The 17,293-nt window shown below is 37.2% G+C and overlaps 1 protein-coding gene across 1 annotated transcript; it reads left to right on the forward strand.

Moving 5' to 3' along the window:
- The first annotated feature begins 8,347 nt into the window (after positions 1-8,347).
- LOC134804449 (uncharacterized) lies at positions 8,348-12,936 on the forward strand. Its single transcript, XM_063777487.1, has 2 exons — positions 8,348-9,216; positions 9,607-12,936. The coding sequence occupies exons 1-2, from the start codon at positions 8,416-8,418 to the stop codon at positions 10,018-10,020; spliced, it is 1,215 nt and encodes a 404-aa protein (XP_063633557.1). The 5' UTR covers positions 8,348-8,415; the 3' UTR covers positions 10,021-12,936.
- Positions 12,937-17,293: the final 4,357 nt, after the last annotated feature.

Consider the following 17,293-nt stretch of genomic DNA (forward strand, 5'->3'; position numbering starts at 1 on the left):
ACTAAGAGGGTATAATGTATTGAAATGATAGACGCCAAAATATCCACTCAGTTGAATTAGAATGGCTGTTAGGTGATTTTATCGTTCGCCCCAATGATTCCAATCTACTTAAACCACGATTCTAATATTATTTATAGTCTTCTTCTTTCCCCTGCCCTTATCCCACGTTATGTAGGGTCGGCACAACATGTTTTTCTCCTCCATTCTCCTCTGTCTTTCGTCTCCTCAGCACTCACTCCTTTCTTTCTCATATCCTCTTTCACACAATCCATCCATCGTTTTTTGGGTCTACCATACGCTCTCCGTCCATCAACATTCATCCCTAACATTCTTTTGCCTATATGGCATTCATCCCTCCTCATTACATGCCCATACCACGCTAACCTAGTACTCCTCATTTTCTCCGTTACTGGAGCTACTTTCAAACTTCCTCTTATATACTCATTCTTAATACGATCCTTTCTCGTCACTCCACACATCCATCTCAGCATTCTCATTTCCGCTGCGTGCACTCTTCTTTCATCCGCTACTTTCGACGCCCAGCATTCTGATCCATACATTACAACAGGTCTCACGATCGTTCTGTATATTTTCCCCTTAAATTTAAGGGGCATTCGTGGATCGCAAGTTGTTCCAGAGACCTGTCGCCATTTCATCCATCCCACATTTATTCTATTTTTCACGTCTCGGTCGATGTTTCCGTCACTTTGACGTCACAGAGCAGACTGGTAGGGATACACCATCTAAGGCAATATGGGAAAAACTAACATTATCTAATATTATTTATAGTGTGGGTATAAAAAGTAGATATTCTGAGTAAGATAATCCTTAAGCTTCTGCACATTTACTTTTTCGAGGTAACTCGCTCGCTAGGAAACGAATATTAGGGGAGATGCGGGTATAATGATCCCCTTAACCCTTCAAGTGGCGCCACCGAAAACGCGAAAAGTAGTCAAGTGGCGGGGCCCCGGTGGGTGGTCAGCGCAGATTAAGAAAAATTTACAAAATCATCGATTTAAGCTTTTCTATGTTTGAAAGAATTCTAACAATATTAAATCACATATTGTTAGAATCAACGTTATATAGGCTATTTGGAAATAGCAATTAAATTATTCTAATGTTTATACATTTGGCCAGACGTAATCAAACTCCGGAAGAATGACAGTTTTCCAACTTCCTTGTTAAAAATGACTACCACCATAAAACTAATTGATTATTGGAGGTAATTGCTATTTAATTATCAAAGGAAGACTTTTATCTTTAAGATTAAATCAATAAAAAATACCTAAGATACAATTTCTTTTACAAACCAACCTCTTAAAAAACGAGACTGACCTCGGACTAGGCGGTCGCTCCCGAATCAATGGTCCTCACCAACAAATTTTATACCAAGTGTTTTTGTGTTTCTTATGGTATACTATCCTTCTCTAACTCGCTACCTAATTTTGGGCGCTAGAAGAGCGTAACTATACTTAAATGCGTTCAATTTCACCTCTAAATACGTCAACACCTCATTAACCACTCACTGGTGGATGACAGTTTACTGGTTTTCGCATCGACCATTCACGGGTTGACCGCCACTTGAAGGGTTAAGGAAGAAACTTTACTGTGTTCACAGTTGGAGACAAAAACACAAGATTTAGGTTTTTATGAATAGTCCATTTACTTAACTAAGTAACTGCATACTTATTTCTCGTGTTTTTTTTATATTTAAATAACTATGTTATTTTTTCTAAAGGTTAAGGAAAGGATCATTTAATACATAGGTATGTATAAAACGATCCCTAGGGTAGAGTTAAAATAATCACAGATGATTCCTTTGTAATATCAAGATTTCTTCGTCTTAATCATTTAAGTCAGTCGATTCCAGCGTTTCGTTATTTTCAGAAGATGAGTGCTATTTTTTTTACTATTTTGGCCTTATTTTTAACGCCGTCAGATCCACAGATTTTGCTTGCTATGTATTTTAAAAGGCAATCCATAATTTAATCGCATTAAGAGCCCTTAGCATTTCTTCCTAAGGTCATTTTTTCGGAAGTAAGTGGCTTTGTGCACATAAATTCGCGACATGATATGTTATGGCCTGTACAGGAAATGCTCATAGTAAATTACTTAGGGGGTAAAATGATACCAGGGATCATTTTATGCCTAGGAATAGGAATCATTTTACCTCAAACACCAAATTTGAAAACATATAACTTTCAAAAAACTTGCGTCAGTGTAAACATCGTTAAAGTATAGCTAAACATCATTAAGATCCGACAGTGAAACACAATTTGAATAAAACGTAACATGCTAAAAGTAATGGGATTCGGAAAATAGGCATACCGTATATTACACATATACTTATTTTTTAATTATTTCCTAATAAAATCTCGCTGCATGCTGGTACCGTCATGACACTTTAAGAGGCAACTGGCGGGGTCACGGGGCATACGTTTATTGCATATTTAGATAGATGGCACCAGTAGTTGCTCAGATACGATGGGGAATCTTTTTTACTGCGAGGGATCATTATACCCACATCTCCCCTACCTTGCGACGTTATGTTGTGAATATTGAGGTATTAATATAAAATTTAACCACGTTACGTCTTGGTAACTATTCTTAAATTCTTTACTTGCAAATTGATTCGTCTACTAAGCTGAAGCTTCTATTCCAGAGAATTTATAACTTTGGTTGCTGAATATTTCATGTCATCATTAGATTATGAAGGACTGAGATTAAATTACATTTATCTGAATCTTACTCTAATTTAGTTACTAAATCTAAGCTCTTATTAAATCTAGACCTATAAACTTTGATCGTAATAAAATAATTGGCAAACAAAATATAGACTAAACTTAGGAATTTTTGAATGATTCACGGTTAATTTCACCAGACTTATATCAACCTTAGGTAATCACCGTTCGTATCCCGGTCGATATAACTCTAGTAAACTAAGGTATTATTAAATTTAATAACTTTCCAGTTATCAAGACTCTTACGTTTAAATAGATACATATTTAGGCAAACCAAAATTCAAAGGTGAAGGCCACATTTCAAATTGTAGTATTCATAATTAATTGCTACATAAGCGGCACACAGGTTCGCGGCGGTGATTGCTCGGGTGAATAATACAACGATGTAGGTATAAAACAGTGCCACACAACATTATCTATACAAATTCTAAATGATTGTTAATCTACACTGGGCTGCACGCATAACGAACGAAAGTTAAATTGAATAGTAACTAGATTTTTAACCAAGGGATGAAAGGCAGGTTGATTCAGAAGGGGTGCCATACACTCGAGTTACAACCTCTAAGGTGCGTTGGGATCAGTGTTATAACTAGAGTTGTGACGTTCCCGAGAACGTTCTCCGTTTTCTATGGGGATCATACTCGAGCGAAAACGTCCTCCATAAAAAACAGAGAACGTTCTTGAGAATTGCACAACTATAGTTATAACCGAATACTAACGTATTATTTTGAAATTTTATTTGACTTATAAGGAAAGTGTAGTAACACTGCCTAGGGCCGAAACGTATATCATCCAACCCGCTTCATAGTCATTTGATAAATAATGAACCACTCTCAGAGCATGATAAATGATAAATTTATTTATTTTATTGTGTAGGTACCTACTATAGATTTATCAATGTCAAGTCTTATGGCTCTGAGGCAGAATAGAGCGGGTCTACAACTCTTTTAATATACATATTTAAAAAACTCGGCACAGTTGTACGATACTACGCAGAAAATATTTCTAGGCTTAAGTTTTTCTTTTATATTTCATTAACTATTTATAAATACCTAAAAATTAGAAGGTTTGTTTTATTTTGGTAAAGGCCCTATGTAAATAGATCGGTATTGGCATTCTACGTGTATCAGAATCAAAATCTTTACAGTAAAAACATCAATAATAATTATATCATCTCTAGAAATTAAACACTTATTTAAGTCTCGAGTGTCTAACAAGCTTAAGAAAACCCGATCTTTGACAAGAAACAGTCGTGTCACTCGTGTCTTATAACATTACTAAAGTCTTCATCATTTCTAAACTAAGGTTCGCCTTACTATGAGATGAGCCAAACCACAAGGCTAATGTGAGCTCTATCTAGCGGCGTCTGGCCACAGATCTCATACTAGATGGCGCATACCTACAGAGTTTGTTTTTGATACGATTACCTACATATTTTAAGGGTAGGATCTTCGAGCAACACGGAAGGGAGGCGGCATTCGCACTATTTCCCCTGTGCCGAGGTACAAGATTAGCGCGTCAATCTAATCTAGCGCGGGTAATAAAACTAGTTGCACTTGGATTTTTCACTAGACCGAGTCCAGACGCGCGCGTGAACACTGCTGCACAAAAATGCCTGTTTGCTCGGTTTTTTGTTATAAAAAGAGGCCGGGGACATCACATTTACAAAAAGAAAGTGTTACATTTCACATGTAATATTTTTTTTACATATCATACGTTTAATTACATTCAAACACAATTATTATATTTTAGTCTCATGTAATTGTTGGATTTATCGATTTTGCTCGCTCAGTACAAATTGCGGATCGGTCGAGCGACAAATCCGACTTCTCATCTCTCAGAATACAATAACACACTTCAACGAAAATGTATTAGTGTGCGTGTTGTGACACTTGTCACTCGTCCGTACACAAAAAGAGATCGAGGTTTGCAAGATTTGTCTTTGACGTGTGTCATTTTCTATGTATTTGTGTCGTCATTTCAGATTGGATTTTGTATGTAAGTGTGTGAGAAGTGCGACTGTGTGCACCTTTCCCCCCGCGAAAAATGGCAGAAAGATTTGTACGGTGAGATATCGCTTGGGCCCCTCCCTTCCGATGTGTCGGAAGCCGGTGTTGCTCGAAGGGTAGCATAGACCTTAATGAACAAACTTTTATATGTTTTATTTTAATAAAAAAGTACGATTTATTTTGTTTTTATTCAAAACTTCGCACTTTCATACATACTGCCTCAACGTCACAACTGTCACAACACAAGTTGTGGTGAAAGTAACAGCAATCGCTGCCAGGAAATTACCAATTCGCTGCCCCAATATTACAGGGTTCTATGTTTCACTTTTATCGAACTGAAATTTGAACATTGTCATAGTGACATTAAGTCGAATTTCAACTATCTTGAAAATGTAACATAGAACCCTGTAATATTGGGGCAGCGAATTGTGTACTGTTTTAGAAAAAAATGCTTGTTGATGTAATTTCCCGTATGACGGATTTGGCCTCATTGTCCTTATCAAAATTATAGGCATTTGTGTCATAAATGTACCTTTTGATTACCGGAAAAACGTGTATGACAAAAATATAAATAACTAGCGACCCGCTCCGGCTTCGCACGGGTTACACAAAACATTAACAAATTACACCTACCCCTACCGAAAATCCGTTCAGTAGTTTTTGAGTTTATCGCCAACATTCAGACGCGGCGGAGGACTTTGTTTTATAAGGTGTAGTGATAAATAATGTTTCATTATGCGGAATCTATGGAGATAATCTGTGTTGCTGATATTTTATGAACTCTGGCTGTACGAGCTTGCTCGCGTTCTATCCTTCCTACAAGGTAGCTGCTACACTTGTGTAATAATAATAATCATGTTGCTGTTACCCCTAGGGATTCCCACATGCTACAATAATGGATGATTTACGTTAGAACGGTCCAGATCCGGGCTGAGGCTTCCGACACATCGTTTTCTATGACGGCTGAACGGTGATCACATGATGCATTTTAAAGAAAAACTAAAGTGTCGGACGTCTCGGTCCGGACCCGGACCGTTCTAGCGTGAGGCCTTTCTGCCCAGCAGCCGTATCAGGAGCCTGCTTCTGTATTTATGTTCTTGTTCTGAAACTGTAATGGATATGATCGGGCAGCCGACAGACAGAAATGTCACTCTTGACAGCTTACAGATCATATCAAAATCGAATCCAGATCAAACTCATAGCCAGTTGTTACAATCAGAATATGCCTCACGTTTGAATTTTGGAATATACAACCTATAGTCGGACCAAGTTAACTCTGCACAAATTTTGCAATGACAGTGTTGGATTGCCACAATAAACATATTTTCTTAGACATTTGTGAATAAAGTCAGTGCCGAGTTATACAACTTAGACGGAGGACTCTTGCAAACACTTTTCAGACAGATCAGACATACTTATACCTACACTTGCTCTACACTTGTCTTTTTGCGTCGGGGGTTAAAAAATCGAGTTATCTATTACAGCGCCATCTCTCTAAAACTCCGAATACTGAATACCCGCTCGCCTTGCCTCGCCCCGTGCTTCGTTACAATATTAATAATTCTGTCACGTAATATTTTCACAGATGATCAGTGAAAAAAAACACCGAGAAATCTTAAACTGTTTTGACTGCTTGAATAATTATTTGACGATTAAATTGTACATCTATTCTGAACTTTTATTGAGTAACCAAGGATTCCAAATTCAAAAACAAAGCAACTGCTTCTGGGTCTCAGGACTCATAGAGTTAGACGAAGAAAAGTCTGCAGCGATTTTGATAGCCCACGCGTGTTATTTTAATCAAACTTCTATGAAATTATGACGTAGTAGTGCAAGTGTTATTTTAAACGTCAAACGTTTATGAAATTATGACGTAGTTACACTACGTGACTTACTTTTTGACTTAAGATCCTATGTCCCCTAGATGGGGCAGAGGGCGTCCACAGTGACTCTCCATGTACATCGATCTTGAGCTTCTCGCTTCATTTCGCTCCAAAACTTCCCGATCTTCTTCGCCTCGTCTAACATCGTACGCCGCCAGGTTTGTTTGGGACGGCCACGCTTTCTCTTTCCTTGGGGGTTCCAATCTAAGGCCTCTTTAGGTATATGGTCGGGCCCCCTCCGGAGTGTGTGTCCTATCCAGTTCCACTTACGGCGCTTGATCTGCTGGTCGATCGGGATTTCGTGGCAACGTTCTCGGAGGTTCTCATTCGAGATGGTCTCGGGCCAGTAAATACCGAGAATTCGACGAAGACATCGGTTAACGACGACTTGAAGCTGGTTGGAAATGCCCTTTGTAACCTTCCAAGTTCCTAACCTTCCGGGTCTCAGGACTCATAGAGTTAGACGAAGAAAAGTCTGCAGCGATTTTGATAGCCCACGCGTGTTATTTTAATCAAACTTCTATGAAATTATGACGTAGTAGTGCAAGTGTTATTTTAAACGTCAAACGTTTATGAAATTATGACGTAGTTACACTGCGTATGCTATCAAAATCATTGCAGACTTTTCTTGGTCTAACTCTAGACAACTATTGTTGTGTGTGTAGCCGCTCTTTGCAAATGGAATACAACTATCAAGTGACAAATTAAACCTCTACACGAGTGCGGTAGGAACAACAAACGTAAGTGCAAAAGTAAACAAAACTTGCGAAACCGCACCAAAGGCTCGAAATTAGTCCAAACTTGTTGCATCACATCAAAACCTCGAGGCAGTTTACTTGGCAATGTCGCGGCTAAGAGGTTTCAATACGCCCGGGGAAATTATTCGGGTTCGTTTTGTGATATTGATGATTCCGTGTCTTAAATAGTACAAATTGGAAGGAGCCTTATTTAGTAAGTCCACACTCAAATTTTGGAATGAATATTTATTTTCCTATTACCTTCTTAGCTTTGATTTGAGCGAACTCATAAACATATATTGGTGATCACGTGGTGCTTTCCATAGAAAACGAAGCGCCGGCAGCTCGGGCCCGGTCCCGGCCTGGTCTAGCGTGAGTCATCCTTTACCAGAGAACAAGTGTTGCACAATTATCGTGTTTCTTTTGAATACAATCAAAATGGAAGATTCTAAATATTACAAAACAATGTACCTATAAAATAAACTTGATTACCATAGATAGATAGGTTAGGAAGGTACTTAATAATTTATATCAATGCTTAAGTAAACAAGTAGTTCATATAAAGGTTTTTAAAAAACCTTCAGGTAAATTCGTAAAATATTTAATAGAAAGCAACCGACTTCACAAAACCATTTGAAGCCTACCTATTCGATTTTTTTGCAATCTTACACGATTGCTATTTTAGACTAGTAAAGCACACCCGAGAGGACAATATGTATATTGAATAATTCGAATTGAATAAATCTAAAGGTAATTTATATAGGGCTTTAATGCCGCGTGTAGGTACTAGTTTTTTATAGCTATGTGTAGAATGTTCGTTATAAATATTGACGTTGTTACTCAATCATTTATGTGCATCTTAAGGTAATCTTTGCTATTAAATATGTCACCTTGTGTCATATGATCACACTCAATTTACTCTTGCCAAGATAACAAAGCTAAATAAACGAGTTATCAGCCGCCATTGTTACGATCTCCGGCAAGGAACAAGAACCTACGCTATTTAATCGGATTAACACCATTAATTGTAACAGTTTGGAAAACAATGGAAACGAAAACCACCTATGAGCTCGGAAGGAGGGTGATCGATATGTTCCACAGCAAAGGGTTCTCTGATGTTAATATCCAGTTCGAAACGGGACCCAAGAAAGGTGACGGAATTGCTGGCGAAATATTTCACACCATCATCAGTGCGGTCAACAAGGATGGAGTACCGCAGGTGTTGGAGACAGTCATCAAGTGCGCCCCCACCAACCTAACCTTTCGCGCGACCATGCCAGTAAGAAACTACTTTCTTAGAGAAACTTTGTATTACAACAAAATCGTACCAATATTCGATAACCTGCAGGATCAATTCAAGTTATGTGTGCCGCAGGAAATGAGATGCATTCTCCCTAAATGTTATGGATTCAGTGACGACTTCAGACAGGAAATGTTAATCCTCGACGACCTAACTAAGAAAGGATTCCGTGTAGCGCCTATACAGAGTGTAGACTACGACCATGCTGTAATCATGCTCCAAACTATGGCAAAGCTACATGCTTTGTCTTTCATTTACGAACAACGCTATCCGAAAAGATTTAGAGAAATGGCGAACCAAATAAGTGGACACTTATGTACGCCATTACCCGGAGGAGAATTCACTGACAAATGTTTGATCCAACATGGGGAATATACTATGACACAATTATTAAATGCCATTACAGACGAATCATTGCGGGAACGATTTGAGACAGCCGCGGGAACAAATTCGTTTAAAAAACATATTGAACTTTCGAAAGCTGGACAAACCATGGCCATTCTGCACGGCGATAACTGGCATAATAACCACATGTTCAAATATAAGGTAAGACCATTCACCTTTATGGAGCACTGGAAAATAAATCTAGGTATTCAGGACATACTTACTTTGTACAAAATTTTGCTTTTAAATCTGATATGTACTCTCGAAAGGTTCTACGAGTATACATAATTAATTTAAGGTACAGTCAGCAACAGAAATTGCTAAGCGGGCGAGGTGTTCAAAATTTCTCTTAACAATAAAGTCGCGTCAAGATAATTTTGAATACCTGGCCCGCTTAGCAACTTCTGCTGTTGACTGTACCTAGATGATTCGCAATAGATCTCCTCGCACAAATCCTTTAGTGATTCACTATCGGTATCCGCCCGTCCGGCAATGTAATAATACGTTTACGACAGTCAAAGCCTTGATATTAATGTTTATTATTTGTTTTAGAACGGCAAGCCAATAGAAGGAATACCAATAGACTTCCAGTGGTCAAGATACGGCTCGATAGCTCACGATTTCATGTATTTATTCTTAACTGATTCCGGGGACTTGCGAAGAAATCATTTCCACCAGCTGGTAGACGTATATTACGCAGAACTGAAAGAATTTCTGTCTCTCTGTGGATATGACGTTAACAAGTTTTGTTCCTACGAACAATTCCAAGAGGAATTGAAAAGTCAGGTGTTGATAAGCACTGTCGTATACATTTTTTCTGCACCCTTTTTCAAAAATCCTGAGTTATCTCTCCCTGAAAGGTTGTCGTCCCCTGCAACATACTACGCTGTGACTGAAGAATATAAACAAACTGTCAATAATATGGTCACTGTTTGGGATTCTTTTAAACGTTCTTTCGACTGTTAGTTGTAATAGTCGAAAGAACGTTTATAATGTTAATAAATATTTGGGGACAACCTTACACAGATCGACCTAGCCCCAAACCACAAACTAAGCAAAGCTAATACTGTAATACCTACATACTTAAATTGATAAATATATACTTAAAATATGTACCTATATACTTAAGTACATTGAATAATTTTGACTCACTTGTTTTAAGTCACTCGCGAGACATGTTTCGGAGAGCCTAGGTCTCCTTTCTCAAGCACTAACAGTGCGAGCAACAAAAAAAACAAGTGAGTCTAAACCGTAAAATTATTTAATGTTAGTATGTCTTACAACAGTTTAAATTCGATGTATATACTTAAATACGGAAAACACAAATAAATGGCGTAACCGGGATTCGAACCCGGGACCATCGGCTTCATAGGCAGGGTCACTAGCCACTGGCAGGTCTTCTTGGTTGATTGTACTTATAAAAGAAAGTGCTTGCTTACACCCACAAACATAACATTCTATTTAAGATTTTATAAAATAATGAGTTTGAATTATAAAATTATAATTATGTTTGTAGGCTTGTGGCCTCCAAAGATGAACGACTCCCGGAAGATGAACGTTTAGCTTAACATGATAGAGACAGACCAAGAAAAGTCTGCAGCGATTTGGATAACCCACGCAGTGCAAGTGTTATTTTAAACGTCAAGCTTCTACCGGGTGTGGCCTGTAACATGAGCAAAAAATTAAACTGTAGGCTGTACTCCTCATACTGACCAACATTTGTTCAGCGACTTTTAAAAATAACTTGTGGTTTGATTTTTATTACACTTTAAAGTTTATTCTAAGACGCAATGTATTGCGAATTGCGAATTTTGTTATGTTTAAGGCGTGACAAGCAACGTCAATCACAATAATATGGCGTGGCGATGGCGTCCATTGAAGATAATATTTATTTTGTATGAAAAATAGGGAGTCTAAATACTTCATAATTTTAAAAAGTTGTTGAACAAAAGTGTCACCGTTTGAGGAGTACAATCTATGTTTTAATTCTTTGCTCGTGTTACAGGCCACACCGTGTATAAATATATTCAGGCGTCTTACTATAATTCTACGTCGTTAAATAAGTGTATCAACTGTCATGTACACTGACAATTCGGCTGTCCCATTTCAAAACCTAGTAAGTGACAAATTTTTCAATTTTTTTTTTTATGTTATTCCCAAGTAGCATTGCAAGCTGTATATAAGCTGTATTAAAGTTTATTTTTATACTATAAGCTGTACAGTTAGGCTGTACAAAGGCTGTATAAGCGCTTATACAGCCCTTATAAGTAAAAAAAGGGCCCAAATTATACAGCCTTTGGCGTTATTAGAGCTGTAGAGTAGCTGTATAAGCAATACATAAGCTGCATAATAGCTGCATTACAGCTATATTTCGGTGTAATCGGAAACCTTAACACTACAGATAATCTCTTATAAGTACGATATAAGAATATAAGTTTTAAATTAGTTATAAGAAAGAATTACAAGAGAATAATAATCATTTAAGAAACTAAAATGTCTTAATCTTGTTCATTCGTAATATAGTAATGGCGACAATAAAGTGTTATAGTGGATGGTAAAAGTAAAAGTAAATATTATACAGGACTTGAATGGAATTTTACATTATTGGTAAGTGCGGATTATTATTTATTGTGAACCTGTGTATCTTTTCTGGCAAAATATTTACGCGCCTGCAAAATAACAAAGAGAAACCATAAGGAAAATATCAAAAATCGGTAAAGTTACTGTTTCTTTTTAAGGTTAGAGTATCAAAAATATTTATAAATATTAATTCTAAGGCTAAACAATTTATTTTAGCTGGTAATCATAACACGGCGTTAGTCTGCTAAATATTTGCAAGTATTTCTTTAATTATATTTACAAATACGTTTTTTTATTTCTTGTAAAATGGCGACAATTTTTAAACAGCCTACAGGATAGTTGGAGAGCATTATAATCTTAGTAGCTGTGCTGTGTAATAAATAGAGTGTCTTTTACAGCTTTTGTAATTAAAACAGCTTTATAATAGAATATTTGTATTCGTTTGGCTGTATTTCGGTTCTCCGTACATAAGTTATAATTCTCTTTAGAGATCCGTATAACAAATAAAAAACCTGTACTGTAACTGTCATTCATTAAAAACATTCGTAAAAACTAAAAAACTAAAACTGGTGCCTACGTCAAATCATGGGATTAGTTGTCAAGCGGACCCCAGGCTCTCATGAGCCGTGGCGAAATGCCGGGATAAAGCGAGGAAGAAGAAGACTGTAACTGTCATATATTCCTTTAGTTTTATAATACACTTATTTTCAGAAATCATTACACTACTATACTTATACGAGTGTAAAATTACGCCAAAAGATTGTTATAAGCGACTCTATCAGTAATACAGAAAAAAGCTGTACTATAGCTGCCATTTATTCATTTGGTTTTATAATACCCTTACAGACAGAAGTTATACAACTACTATTCTTATAGGAGAGTAAGATTACGCCATAAGAAATAGCTTTAAAACGGGGTTGACAGATACATTTGTACAGCTACAAGTGCCAAGTGATACTACAATACAGCCTGTATACAGCTTTTACGATAAAATTAGCTTGTAGTGTTTCATAACACTTAATGTTTTAAAACGGAGTTGACAGATACTTTTGTACAGCTAAAAGTGCCAAGTGCAAGTACAATACAGCCTGTATACGGCTTTTACGATAGAATTAGCTTGTAGTCTCTCACAACACTTTTAGTTTTATAGTAGATTTTTTATATTCTGATAAAGCACCCCATGCTTCCGCAGAATCCTTTATAATGATTTTATACAGCTTGAGCTGTATAATGTCTGTAAAGTACCTTTTATACAGCTTAAATCTTTTCTGACACTCTTATACGTCCCTTAAATCACTCTAAGTTCTTAATTGGCTGCTATATTGATGTTGCCGACACTTCCATGCTACTTGGGTTTGGACCCACCTAGTAAGTCCTCACCCGATTACAAAGACACATTAGACAGCGGCGTAATTCAATAAAGCCGTATTACTAACAAGTCTGCTTTCATTACCAAATTCGCCCGACATACGATACTGGCGGCGATTCGAGCCATAACTCCCTAGGGAGTTATGGCTTTTTTTTACAATCCATAACCCCCGCGGGAACAATTGGGGCCTTTGTCCTTCAGTACACCTGCATGAAATAAGGTCTTTCTCGATCAAGTGTGATGAAAAGTAAGTTACATTCTCGATAGCGTTTATTATGTCAGTATTGTCAGCGGTAAATTGGAGGTAAAGCGGACTTCGAGGCAGCACAGCGGCCGGCGCATTCCAGAGGGCAGTTTCTACTCTTCACGACGAATATATATTCAAAAGTTACAGTCTACGCTCCACACCTATCATATTAAATTTTGTAGTAAATCAGACTCTAGTGAACGAACCGAGTGCGGGCGCAATTCGGTGAGCGATCGGAAAAACATAAATATACGAAAACATACTACTAGAGGGTTGTCACTATTAAATACTTGAACCGTTGACTATCAATTAATCGAGACCCAAAACTAAATAATTAACTTACAATGCCCTCGAGAGTGAAATGAATTATTAAGCGAGCCTAATTTAGTTTACTTAACCTAATTTATGATGTCTGCTATTTAAAATGAAGCAGTTTATGACATTAAACTAACGGAGGCGTACCGAGGCAACCTGCAATTATGTTTTTTTTAATACTTATATTATATCAAACTTCTTTATCTACTCCTTATGTCATTTTAACCGTTTTTCGCATTAACTAAAGATGCACCGGATATTCGGTTACTATCCGGTATCCGGCCTATCCGGCCATTATTTTAACATCCGGCCGGATACCGGATAATGGCCTACTTTCCGGCCGGATACCGGATAGTAACATTGCTTGATTTCGGAGTAAGTAAATAAAATTGGAATTAGAAACAGTCACGGTTATAATCGTACTCGTTTATTATTTTAAATCAATTTAAACAGGTCAAAACCTGCATAATGCGCACCTGAAAAACCGAAATGTAGGTATAGTTCCGACGGCCGAATATTCGGCGGCCGGATACCGAATATTCGGCCGTAGGTCAGGCCGAATATCCGGTATCCGGTATCCGGCCTAACAACTATCCGTTGCATCTCTATAGTAATAACCTCTCATGCTTTACAATTTTCCCTATTATACAAAAAAACGCAGTCATATCATAAAATTGATAAAACATGAGTACCTACTCGTAGATGTAACTTTCAAGCTCAATCATGTGTAGTACCTACCTACCTACATTACTTTCCGCTCGCCCAAAATCTGTCATAACCAGGCATCGGAGTTTTTGTCGCATGGTAAGACTAATAGCAAGCTATGGAGTCGACATTTGCCATAAATGTAAACTCTTATTCATACTCATACTTACTCATTTATTTAATTTATCTTAAAATGCCTTTAGAGCGGTCGGTCGTGTATTATCTTAGTCGAATTATATATAAAAATATTTTTCTATTACATTATGAATTCATAACTTCAACTATTTTAACATACAACTATACAAACTGCATCGCTGCGAAAGACCTAATGTCATGTAGGTACTGACCGCTGATAAAATTGATTAGTATTTATCATATGTCAATCACTGGTGATTGCAAACGTAGTAGTTATTTATATCTGTAAGTGGTAAATACGTTGTGGATTATTCCATAATTAATTATTATGCCTAACCCAGAAATAGCTGCAATTTTGGCATGGATAGAGCCATACAACGATTTACAATATGACTATGAAAAATCTGCTAGAGTGTGCTTGAGTTGTGAAGTACAACTCACCCAATTGAAACATAATTTTATTTTAAACATATCAACAGTATTCTTCATCAAACGAAATCCACTGGAACTTCAATACACACGACCGACCGCTCTAAAGGCATTTTAAGATAAATTAAATAAATGAGTATGAGTATGAATAAGAGTTTACATTTATGGCAAATGTCGACTCCATAGCTTGCTATTAGTCGTACCGTGCGATAAAAACTCCGATGCCTGCGGGCTCAGCACGGTTCCATTTTTATCGACTATCACTATGCGCGTCCCTTTCGCACTTACATACTTGTTAGAACGTGACAGGCATGGTGACAAGGGATAAAAACGCGACCGTGCTAAGCCGCCTGGTCATAACAATCAAATACAAAAAAAATACATACACAAATGAATTCACTCGCGTATTTTATTGAAAACCTCAAAAACTACATGGAGTCAGATTAGTGTTTGTATTAATCCGAAAGTTTTACAATAAGTATGGACCGACAAAGCCTCTTGAACGCGATAATCGATTCGGCTTTTATTAAAACGTCGGTATACATGTATATTTAGGGGTAGGTTAGGTTAGGCTAGCTGAGTCGTACCTACCTACTGCGGTTGTATTTACACGGACAGTATTAGGCATACGAACTGCGAGGATGTGAATTAATTCGAGCTAGACCAAGCTAACCCTGCACAGACTATACAATGAAGAAGAGTAAAAGTGTCAGCATAAGAGTATTTTTTTATTTAAACATGAGGTACCTGGCTATACTGCGACACGTCCTCTCTCCACGTCAAACTTACTTCAGAGCTATCTTGGTTCGACTGTACCCCCCTACGCCTAGGTGACAGTCCATTTCCTTAAGGGTAACTGGCACCTTTATGCGATTACGTCAGACGCCCGGCCGCAGCGCAAATCCTACCACTTCTTCAGCCCTCAAATCAACGACTTTCGCGAATAATGTAATATTTAGTAAATTTTATACTACTTGTTTATCTTATTCACAGACAAAACATCCTCCAGACTTAGCATAGTCGCCCTACCCCCTCTACCACGCATACGGTAATTTTACTCCATGTTCGAGTCGAAAGTGTCTTTGTGTGACGTCCGTGTATTTGAACGGACCAATCACGACACGGGATTTCGCTCACCTCGTCCCGCGCACCCCCGCATTTTTTGGCATCATCGGTTGCATGAAATAATTGCTCTAAACTCGGTCTAGAGGATTCCTAGTCTATGGTCTTATTATTTGTCTCTATTGTCATGAAATTTGTTTGCTCTGCTTGGCCATTACCTAACCTCTTGTGTGTATTTATTGACCGAAGCGTAGCGAAGGTCTACGTTTTGACTCGGGCATTTTGCTTTCGTATGTCCGGATGTTCTCCTCTACAGGTCGCAATTCTTAACCGATTCTCGTGAAATTGTGTGACCGAATTCTATGACTAAATAAAATTTTTTTGTCAATCCGGTTTATGGAAATTTTTAAAAATGGCGGAGTCGTGATACCTGGCGCCTAAACAAATAGTCGTATCGATATAATAAGAGTTTTCTCTTTTTGAGACATGTTTACAGAGTTAATAGCAAAAAATGCAGAAAAAAATTATCACTGGTTTAGGCGGTATATATTTAGTTTTGTATTTCCGGATGTTCTCCTCTACAGGTCGCAATTCTTAACCGATTCTCATGAAATTTTGTGACCAGATTCTATAACTAAATGAAATTTTTTTGTCAATTCGGTTTTTGGAAATTTTTAAAAATGGCGGAGTCGTGATACCTGTCGCCTAAACAAATAGTCGTATCGATATCATAAGAGTTTTTTCTTTTTGATATATGTTTAATAGATTAAATGGCCAAAAATTCAGAAAATTTGTATCGCTGGTTTCGGCGGTATTTAGTTATTTAGTTTTTACTTGAGAATGAGTAGCTAAATTTCGTCAGCTTTAGTAAGAACTATCATGGCGCATTTTGCGAAACGTTCGCTTTTTTTGTTTGCATAGGGAGGTCCCTGGTTCCATCCCCAGTAATTGTATGCTGCTACATAACTTTTTGTATTTTTTTATACTTAATTTTCGTATCAATTGTTGTTTTTTATTTTATTTTTTTAGTTTGAAAAAATGAATGAAATCGTATTTTTTATTTATCAAGCGCGGGCTAAGCGTATTTGTTTATTTTTTGCAAGAGATGATGGCTTTTTGCGCTTTAAAGAAAATGTGATTCTTGAATATACGGCGCCATACCTTTGGCCTATGCTCGTCTAGATGGCGACACCATTTTATATTTAACAATTTTTACTCATATCAGTAAAAGAACATGGTTCAAAATCATATGGCGTTCTAAAGATAAAAAAAATCATTTATCCATACATTTATTGATATTTTTTTTTCATTTTCATTTTAATCCTGTATCGAAAGATGGCAGTAAATTTACTGTGACTACAAAATTTTGTATGACAATAACCCTCTACTACATATAG

This window comes from Cydia splendana, chromosome Z (assembly GCF_910591565.1).
Source record: "Cydia splendana chromosome Z, ilCydSple1.2, whole genome shotgun sequence".
Taxonomy (NCBI): Eukaryota; Metazoa; Arthropoda; class Insecta; order Lepidoptera; family Tortricidae; genus Cydia; species Cydia splendana.